We start from the raw sequence: 10,450 nt of genomic DNA on the forward strand, positions 1-10,450 counted from the left end.
TTTTTGTTTCATTATTATTCACTTTAAACTAATAGTTCCATAACTTTTGAAATGTTTCTGCTTTGGAGAGAGAGAGAGAGAGAGAGAGAGAGAGAGAGAGAGAGAGGTTACTAAAAGGGAAGGAAATGCATGCGCAGGTTTCGCCTGCCGTCCTAAAGTCACAAGTTTTTGTCTTCTCCCCTCCTACTTATCCACGACTAAGGTCAGGGAAAAAAAACTTAAGTACAAATTGATCTGACTTTCTGAGTTTACTGAATATTAAACCCCTGAAAAAAGACAAAATACAAAAATAAAAAAAATAAATCTCCTAAAAGCATCCTCTAAATGACATCATATAATATAATATTACCAAGCAAACAAGTACAGCCAGTACAGAGCTTCCATTTTATTGAATTTTAGATCCATTTTTGGGGCGGATCAGCCAGGAGCCCCTTTGTGTGCAGTACATAATAAAAGCTGCATCTTCAGTTGCATCTTAAAAGATGAAAGCAAAATGAATACATTCAAAAGTAATAATAAAACCATAGAAGGTCAATTTGCATAGCAAATACCAGGGGACACACTGTTATCACTATTCCACAGGAATTAACACAAAGTCTATAAAGATATATATATTTGTAACGCACAAGTGTAAGCACAACTCCAGATCATTGTTAAAACAGTGCAAGAGTTCTTAAAGGTAAAAAAATAAATAAACCTGTACAGATTATATCTAGTCTTTCCTTGTATGTAAAGTTATATACTTCAGCCGCTGTCCTGCAGTGGATTCATTGGGATTGGTTGGACGTTCGATAGGTTTATTTAAAAGAAATAGTAAGCTGACTCCTCCGACCACTTTTGTGAACGGACCCTTCGTCGGCAAGATAAATGCATTGACGTAGAAATGCAACTGATTCCGATTTATGATGCTTTAGCTTTATAAATTCCGAGAAGCCCATTCTGAGAACCTGGTGCCGGCTTTTCCGGCTCACATATATTAAAATCACTTCGTCATTGTCGCTGTCGGGGCGAGGGTCCGGCTAAATCTAGTCTTCTCGTGACTCTGAGTCTTCCAAATACTCACAGCCCTGCAGCCCCACACCTTCGCCTCCACCCTCCAGCGGTGGACTTGAATCCCTGCGTACTGCGAGGGACAGTTTTTCGTACGGGACTTGGGCTTGGCGACGTTCTTTGTCTAGACCCTCGCCCGGATGAGTCCGGTTGCTGTTGTCCGGCGGTTCTTAGCCGTACTCTGAGGCGGGGGGTCCTCTCACAACCTTATTGTAGTCGGCCATGGCTCCCAGATCTATGTAGAGGGAGCCGTTCCTCCTTGTGTGGCCCGAGTCTTGGGAGTACAGGGAAGACTCTGCAACGGGGAGAACGAATATCAACACACTGGACGGCTGACCGCCTGCCCGAAACGCCGCATTTCTCGTCTTTCTCTCGGGGGCTGCTCACCCTGGGTGGTGTCGGGCTGCTGGCCCTGGCGCAGCAGGAAGTGCTGGACCTCCTCCATGGCAGAGTCCAGGCTCCAGCAGCGCGGCTGCTCCTCCCTGGGGGGGTTGAGGGCCTCGTCCCGCAGCAGCTCGCGGGCCGAGCCGCGCAGGGCCGGGTTGCGCTCCAGGGCCCGGCCCAGGAAGGAGCGCATGGCCGGGCTGCAGTCCTCCGCTATGTCCTCCAGGGGCGGGGCCTGCTTGTGGATCTGGTCGGAGGGGAGGAAAATCAGTATCCCTGTGTCAGGCTCCGTGGAACGCTGGATTCTGATTGGTCGATAACGGGACTCAGCGGTCAGTTATTTCTGAATCGTGACCTGTGATGTTTTGTGATGTAACATACAGTAGAAACTACAATGGAAACTACATGAATGTGGATATTTTCCAGTTTCACATTCATAATGGTTTGTTTTTTGTGGAATATTTTTCTTATGGAAATTCTTGAGATCAGATAAAATGGAACTTCATTAACATTTTTTTTTTATTAAATGGGCAGCTGAGTGGGGAACATGAAATACAGAGTAAGGGGATATAGACACAATTCACAATATGGACATTTAAAAAAAGAAAAGAAAATGAATAAGCAATTAAACCAAGCGCGCTAGTTATAAAATCCTTTCTAATCAATATTCTGTTTCAATGGATTTTTTTTTTTTTTAAATTCAGGAAGTAGCCGTGTAATAAAGTGGGATAATATGCATCTTTTTCGATGATGACCAGCGGGCTGCACGTCAGAATCAGAATCAGAATCAGAAAAGTAAGTTTACACGAACAAAGAATTTGTCTTTGTGTTCGGTGCATACATGAAACATAAATGTAAAACAATAAGAAAAATATTAGTAAAATATATAAGAATATGTAAAATAAGGCTGTTTGGTTTTTTTTTCCTTGTTTTTTTTTTCATAAAGCTGTGCACGTGATGCCTCACGTGTGATAATGCAACGGTGTACTGTGACTCTCAAAGGTTGTTATCTTAAAAGCACTTGAAACTCTGTCATGTTCCCCAAACAGCCCACGCATGTCAGGTGTCCTATTCCCTTTGTCGAATGACAAAGGTTATATGTTATCTCTGCAAAAATCTAAGCGGAGTACCCTCAACAAGAACTGAACAAACTAAATGTTATGAGATATTGGATGTAGCGAAGAGCACATTTAAAGTGTGGTGCAAAACAGGAACGTGGCCCAGCGCAGCGGGCGGAGGTATAATATCACTCCCCCCTGGCCCCACAAACTCAGTTTCACGGGGAAGTGAGTACCTCTACAAATCCCTAACGAGAAGAGCAGATAAGACTTTCAGAAACAGAAACTCCGGCCGCGGCAGTGCCGAGAGCCCCGCGTCACGGAAAACCTCCTTGAGAACGAACACAAAGCGGAAGTCGTGACCCGGGTGACGAAATGAGGAACAAAGAGCCTAAGCCGCCGGCGCGGTCGGACGGAGCCTCCGCGTGTATCATATCGCAACGATCTGCGGGGAGCTCAGTGAAATACCGCTCAGACAGGTCATGGAAATGACGCAAAAAGGCGAGCGCTGGAATGCGCGAGGCGAGGGCGTGCTGCGTGAGCAACTGATCTTTCCAGGATAACAGCCGCACTGGTGTCGGCACGACTCAAAATATAATTTTTTTTTTAAAATCCAATCCGACCTGAGAGGGATGTCCTCATTTTCAACCTGAGGAAGACTTGCTGTGGTGGAAACAGTTTTTTTTACACAATGTGAAGGATAATGTGCAGTAAGGGGGGTCATCATCATAAAATAACCCCCTTCCGAGTGATACGAGACTCCCCTCCATATTGCCTCGGGGTCCTGATTACCAGGGGTTATTTTGCGATGACGACCGGCTCCCTGCAAATTATCCTGCTTATTACAAGGCTACTTGCAAAAGAAAAAAAGTATCGTATTAAAGGACCGCTTTTGCTTACACCCTTGTTTTGTCGATTAACCATTTAAGTGCCGTCGGTGCTGGTGGTATACTCACTATGTAAAGGTAGGAGGGGTAGGCGGTGCGTGGGTATCTCCTGACCCAGGGGGGACTCCCGGTCTGCATGTGGATGATGGTGGTGCCCAGGCTGTAGATGTCCGTCTTGGTGTCGTGGCCACGACACAGGACCACCTCTGGACTCATGTACATCTGGGGGTTGAGGACGGCACGCTTTTATTTTTCAAGTAAGCGATCGAGAATCATTCGGAGCTGCAGACACGCGGGATTAAGTTCAACGGTTTGTCTCAAGCAAATTTGTTCATGGTTAAAAAAAAAATAAAAAGAAAGGAGAAACGTGATAAAAGAGGAGCCAGTGATATGTTTCTTTTGAGGTAAAATGCCAAAGGCAAGGGCAAAAGTGCAACGTGAAGTGTGAAAAGGGTAAACACGCGTTATCTGTTTCTCGGCCCACTGGAAATTCCTGCCCGCTCCCCGGCGTCAATGTCAGCCTGAAAAGTCCAGCTCAGTGGACTCAACGTCTATTTGAAGCTCTTTCTGCCCTTATTATGACTGCTGAGCCTCTATCCTGGGACTTTCCAGCAGCCAAAGCCACAAGGAGCCCGGTAGGTGCAGTTTGTGAGAAAGCTGCAAATTGTCAAAGAACCTTGCATCCCCGATAATATCATTATTTTTTTTACAGGTGGGGTTACAATGTCGTCTAAAATTCCATACGTATGACTTATGCATGTAGGTGTACACAAAGGCTTCTAGGTTATTCTTAAACTTGTTTGACGACACAAAACAAGACTCCAGACCAAGAAAGCTGTTGAAATCCCCTGTGGCATTTGACAACCTGAGTCAAAGGTAAACAGCTGCTGTTATCAAATCGATTTAAATGTAACATTTAAACACACAATTCGGTTTTGAATGGACGCCAGAAAGAGTCCATGAGTGGAAATAAACTATTTCCCCTTGAAAGGTTTAGAAATGCGTTTTATTTTTGTATTATTATTATTATTATTATTATTATTATTATTATTATTATTATTATTATTATTATCATTATCACTATCATTATTATAATTATTTTATTTATTATTATTGTTGTTATTATTATCATTATTATCATCATTATCATTACTATTTTAAGTTATTAGTATTTTGAATTATTATTTATTTTTCAGTCAAATCAAGTCTGACCAGTCTGAAAATGAAAGGTGAAGTCTCCTTGACATTTTCGTGACATTTCTTCTGCTAACATTTGTAATACTGGTTTACCATACCTTCAAAGGAACGGAAAGGGCTCATTCTGCAGCCCTGATCAAAGCCATCATACAAAATCTTTGGAGGCTCACCTCTGTTCCTCTCAGGTCTCTGGGAGTGTACGTCTCCTCCGTCATCTGCACCGTCAGGCCAAAGTCCACCAGCACGGCTTTGTCCGACATCAGAACAATGTTGCTCGCTATGGGAAAAGAAAAAAAATGGATTTAACATGCAGGTATGTTGTAGGGATCCAAAAAATATACTAAGGTTGTACTTGCAGTGGTCTGGACAAAGGAAAGTGTTTGAAGCAATGCTGAGACAATCAAACTACAGTAGTGTATGCGGTGTCCAGGTGAGCGAGGATTTTGAAAGATTATTTTTAGATTATTTGGAAGCAGTCCTTTGACTCTTCTGCTTTGTGACTTCAGCCAGAGTTAAAAAAAACCATCTAAAAATAAAGGTCCATTTAGACTCAACAGGAAGCTCTGCAGACCACAGCAGCATGGCAGAAAGCCGAATTACATGTAAGAAGCCGACAACTGTCATAAGTCACTCATAGCTGAGCACCCTGCATTCAACCCTTTTTTCCAATGGAGGGAGTTTGCAAAAAAAAAAAGCTGGAAATTCCAGACACAGAGCGTTTAAGGTCATGGTTCACTGACAGGCAGCTCTAGGAATGCTTTGAACGCAGGCGCCGCACGCCAATCGGCTGAGAACAGGCGGCATCGAACCTTGGTTGTAAGAGTAGCTCAATCTGATTCATTTTCTGTGTACCGGCAATGTGCGTAAATCAATGCTCGACTGTGTCTGTGTGACCTCACTACAACCTCCTCACACCTCCACCTCATACTCATGGCACGTACCGTCGCGATAAAGTGACCTGGGTTCGACTGCCTGCTTCTAATGTGCCACTTTTGGTTTGAGGTTTCGCTTCAAGAACAACCTTCTGAAGTAAAAACGGATCAGCATCGTGATCATCGTATTTCCCGAGCCGTAAATCAGCACCCGGCAGATTTCCAGTGACCTCGACCGCAGGCGAGGTGGAACCACCGCCGGTCCGTGACAGGAAGCGTTTTTGTTTTTCTTTGCGCGCTTACGTTTGATGTCGTGGTGGATGACGCTCCGGGAGTGGAGGTACTCCAGGCCCCGGAGGACCTGCTTGGTCACCCAGATGATCTCGAACTCCCTCATGGGCCCGCAGCTGTCCAGCTTCTCCAGCACCGAGCCGCCTTCGCCCGCCTCCATGAACAGGTGGATGCTCCGGTCCCAGAGCAGCGCGCCGTACAGCTCGGCGATGTTCTCGTGGCCGAACTTGGCCTGGATCTCCACGTCGGCCGCCTTAAAGTTCTCCATGGGGATCTGTGGTGTCGCGACGTAGATTTTTAAAATGGGGGGCGTCTGAGGGGCGCAATGGGGGTTGTAGAGAACAAAAATCGTAGCTGGGGGGCCCGTTCTGGGCTGGATAACAAGCTGCTTAACCATAGAAAATAAAGTCAAGGAAACCGCTTGCACCCATTTCCTGACAATAGACAGATATAACCCTCCATTGTTAAGCTGAAAAGGGAACACAAATTATATTTACGATACAACACTGTACAAGCGGAGAGTCTTCTGGGGAGTGACTCGATTGTGCATGAATAAACATATTATATTGTGTGCGAACGTATTGAACGCAGGAATCCCAACCCGGTCGCTCGCGATGAGTTATTAGAAACATCATTACTCTTCCCCTCAGCCATGCCGAGAGCAGCTGGGGTGGGGAGTTTCTGTTCAGTTTCCGTTCAGTCATTTGGCCGAAGTGCTTTCATTTTGCCGACGCTCGAAATGTCTTTTTCGTCAAATAACAGAGAGGGAGTTGTTGTTTACTAAGGTTTTAGGAATTTTTTCTTTTTTTTTTTTTGTGCAAGAAACTTCTCTCTTGTAACACAAGATCAGTGACCTAGCCAGTCAAGTAAAAAAAAAAGTTACCACTCCTTTGGAACACGGCGGCGTCACACATTGTAAATAATGTTCTTGGCATCTAAACCTAGAGTTTCGAGAACTCCACTCAGGCTGCATTCCAGACATTGCTCGGCAGGACTCACCAGTTTGCACGCCATTCTCTTCCTGGTTTTAGTGTCCTGTGCCAGATGGACTTTCCCGAACGAGCCCTTAGGCACAAGGCCAGTGGCTTGATTCTTGTAGGTCAGTTTCCACGGAAATAGGACCACATCCCTGTTGACCTGATAGCGACCGTTCCTGGCGGCCATGTGTTTCTGCAAACCACACAGGGAGCGAGCAAACAGAAAATGTCAGATCAAACCAATATTGAGGCCCCTCTTTTGGAAGAAAGCAAACATCAAAACAGAGAGACAGGAATGCTTCGATAGTGCGATCTCACCTTATTCAGCAGGACTCCCATCTCCTCCGGCGGGTGCTGCAGACCCGCCAGCTGCATGTCAGAGATGAGGTTGACAAAGGACAGGAGGTCCGACACCTTCCCGTACTTGACACCGCCGAGCCCATCACCTTCGCCGCCGCCGCCGCCATCCTCCTCCTCCTCCTCCTCCTCGTGGCCCCTGTGCTGAATCTGTGACTCCCCTGCCTCCTCGGTATCGTCCATCTCGTCCTGAGACAGATGCTGTTGTTCAAACGTAAAGCAATCCTCTTGCTCCACCCTTCCTTCCACCTTGTCGTCGATGTGATAGAGCGTCTCCACGGCATCAATGATGTCCTCAATGTTCATGTGAGCGAGCAGTAGTTCTATTCCGTTGTCATATTTGTACTCCATGTTGATTCTTATCTTGCGCCCTGAGCCCTACAAGGGAACATTTTATTCGGCTTAGTTCACACGATAAGTATTTTCCTGGTAAAAAGACAACAACCCATCTTATCCTTAGCAGTTTGATCAGAGAGGGATGCACTTTGAAACTGAAGTATGAGCAGTAAAGCAGGCTGAAGAGAGGGGAGGGGAGGAGCCTAGAGCGATGGTTTTCCAAACCAAATGAAGGGATTTTCACAGCAATCTGGGAAGCCCCCAGGGAAGCTTATTGTCAAACACATTCCTGCTCAGTTTTAGAATACAAAACTAATGTTTGTGCTCATTAACTTGGGGAAAAAAATTACATAAAATAGAAATAAAAATTTCCAATCATTTTATATTATCGGTATTTGAGGGATTTGAGGAGAGGGCATTATGAATTAGCATAAAATCGGTTCTTTACTAAGTAAGTTGCTGCACAGGCTGTCTGGTGGATTCTAGGTATCATCCCATTTAGAACATAGATTATCTGCATGCTTGCTGTTTTTATTATTATTATTATTATTATTATTATTATTATTATTATTAATAATTATAATAATAATAATAATAATAATAATAACATTATCACACTTCAAGACTCAAGTTTTATCAACACCGAAAGATGTGCAAAACAAAGTAGTAAGACAAATATTTTTATTTTATTTGATTTGATTATATATATTTTTATTTTATTCTATAAGTATTCGACTTGCTGTATTACGTTTTCGGAATCAGTTAGTTGGTCCAGTAGAAAGAATTTTTCCGAGGACATATGGTGTGTTATCACCGGGTGCGTTGCATTACATTTCACTGCATATATGTATGAAAGTATGTGTACGTATGTGACGAATAAACCTCTTGAATCTTGAATCGTGAATCAAAATCAGAAAAAAAAAAAACATGTATACACGCAAGAAAAGAAAACGTATAAACAAAAAAAACATATCGGCAAAAATATAGCAATTTTCTGTTTTACTTTTACTGCTATTATTACCACAACTACTGTTGATTGCCTTGTATTAATAGAAAGCACTTTTAGCCACATTGCGTATGATATGTGCTATACAAATAAAGCCGGTTATTATTATAATTATTTTTATTATTGCCTTCTCGAATGATGAAATGAAGTCCTACCTTTATCGCTGTCGGGGGTCCGTGCCGCTGCTCTCCATGCCTGTGCAGCTTGTGTGACGGAGAACAGGGGAACGAGTGACGACAGCGCCGAGCGACGCCCACCAGGTAGTAAACACTGAAGTTCCGCAAATCACATGTCCCATGCCGCGTTCCTCTGCAGGTCGGAAGTTGGCCATTCCGGCACGGCGGCCCCCACCCCGCCCCCCTACCGAGCTGTTACGCGTTCCATCCCCTCTGCTCGGGAAAACGTCCAGGCCCATTATTGACTCCGTGTTGGTTTGGCAAGCTTGGGAAACGCACCCCCGTGTTAAATAATAAAAATAAAAAAATAAAATTAAAAAACACTGAGTCGTTCGGCAGGAAGTTGGGCGTGTTTTGAATAAAGGAAAACGACACTGCAACTATAATGGGGTTGTTGTTGTTGTTGTTTTTTCCACCCCGAGCGGTGTGTGCCGCGGCGTTGCCGTCGCACCAGGTCTGTTATCTCGGTGAACTCGGGCGCAGCTCTGAGCTCTCAGCCCGCAGATCTGCGCCGAAATGTCGACCAATAGTGGCCGCTCCTGCGCACTCGACGATGCGGGGCCGCGGATTTTCCGAGTTCTAAAATCCATGGAACGCATCATGATGTCATGTCACACACGCACACACGCACGCACGCACACGCACACGCACACGCACCCTCGCGAATGGTGTTCTTCGGTTTCGTTTTCCATTTCATTTTCTTTTATTTTTCCTCTTAAAAATGAGAAAGTCTGTCGGGAAAATAAACAATCAAAATTAGTGTGAATTGTGCCCTGGACAACCCCTCCCCCCGCCCCGCAAATACACATTTTACTTTGAGTGCTGTACTAGAGTAATTTGGTATATTTTTTATCGTCGTTTACAAGCTGTAAATGTCGACTGGGTTGTCTTCTGAGGTCAATATGTGGACAGACGTAAACAGGTTGTGTATTTGTCAAGCGTCCCGGAGTAGAAAGAAACTGCCTCGGCCCTGGCCCAGACCGAGAGCCCGTTAAAATAATGATAAAAAAATAAAAATAAATAAAAATATAATAATGATAATAATAATAATAATAATAATAATAATAATAATAATAATAATAATAATAATAAACGGGGAAACGGAAAAGACAATTCTACTCGAAAATCAAGCGAACTTTCTACGAAACAGTGCCATCACATGCCACTTTAATGCACATACCTGTAAATACATAATTGCCTATTCCATATACATAAGCATATTCCCTCTATCTATTCCATTTTATTTTATTGTATTTTATTTAATTCGTTTTATTTATATATATTTTATACGTTTTAGGAGTCAGTTAGTCGGTCTATTAGAAATAATTTTTTCCTAGGATATATTGTGTGTTATCACCGGATGCGTTGCATTACATTTCACTGCATATATGTATGAAAGTTTCTATATGTATGTGACGAATTAACCTCTTGAATCTTGAATCTTGAAACAGTGAAACCTGACTTTTTTTTTTTTTTCTAAAGCCCTTTCGAGCCCTAAATCTTTTGTAAGACGTTTCCCCGGCCCGTTCGGTTCGAACCTGTACGCCAAACGTCTCAAAAACAGATTTAAAAGTCCGCCCAATTCGTATTAACCCGCCACCGAATTTGTAATGCAGTGTGTCGCTTCTTCCGCTGTTTTCTTTTCCTGCGGTCAGTACTGACCGACCACAGCTGCCCTACATCAACACCGCGCTATGATTGGTCAGTGGGCTGAACGAGTTTGGCCCCCATGGAAATCAAAATGGAGCGGTGTGCCACGGTGTCATTTGTGCAACCGCACACAGCGCTGTAATGGACTGATACGCAGATGACTGAGGCTGCAAGCAAACAACAAACTCAGAAGCCTGACATTGCTCAGA

The 10,450-nt window shown here is 43.9% G+C and overlaps 1 protein-coding gene across 1 annotated transcript; it reads right to left on the bottom strand.

Annotated features, from left to right (window-relative positions):
* Positions 1-365: 365 nt before the first annotated feature.
* map3k8 (mitogen-activated protein kinase kinase kinase 8) lies at positions 366-8,607 on the bottom strand. The gene is made up of 8 exons (XM_080020542.1): positions 8,571-8,607; positions 7,035-7,451; positions 6,739-6,909; positions 5,752-6,013; positions 4,747-4,853; positions 3,449-3,601; positions 1,438-1,681; positions 366-1,345 (listed from the first exon to the last, which is right to left on the bottom strand). The coding sequence occupies exons 2-8, from the start codon at positions 7,422-7,424 to the stop codon at positions 1,221-1,223; spliced, it is 1,452 nt and encodes a 483-aa protein (XP_079876668.1). The 5' UTR covers positions 7,425-7,451; positions 8,571-8,607; the 3' UTR covers positions 366-1,220.
* Positions 8,608-10,450: the final 1,843 nt, after the last annotated feature.

Source organism: Zeus faber (genome assembly GCF_960531495.2).
Source record: "Zeus faber genome assembly, chromosome: 19".
Classification (NCBI taxonomy): domain Eukaryota; kingdom Metazoa; phylum Chordata; class Actinopteri; order Zeiformes; family Zeidae; genus Zeus; species Zeus faber.

What these genes read in the sequence shown, in the direction of transcription:
- map3k8 (XM_080020542.1), bottom strand. Translation starts at nt 7,424, where the DNA reads ATGGAGTACAAATATGACAACGGAATAGAACTACTGCTCGCTCACATG. An exon ending in GAGACCTGAGAGGAACAGAG is followed by an intron (nt 3,602 to 4,746) that starts GTGAGCCTCCAA and finishes CTCAACCCCCAG; the next exon opens with ATGTACATGAGTCCAGAGGT. An exon ending in ACCCCTCCTACCTTTACATA is followed by an intron (nt 1,682 to 3,448) that starts GTGAGTATACCA and finishes CCCTCCGACCAG; the next exon opens with ATCCACAAGCAGGCCCCGCC.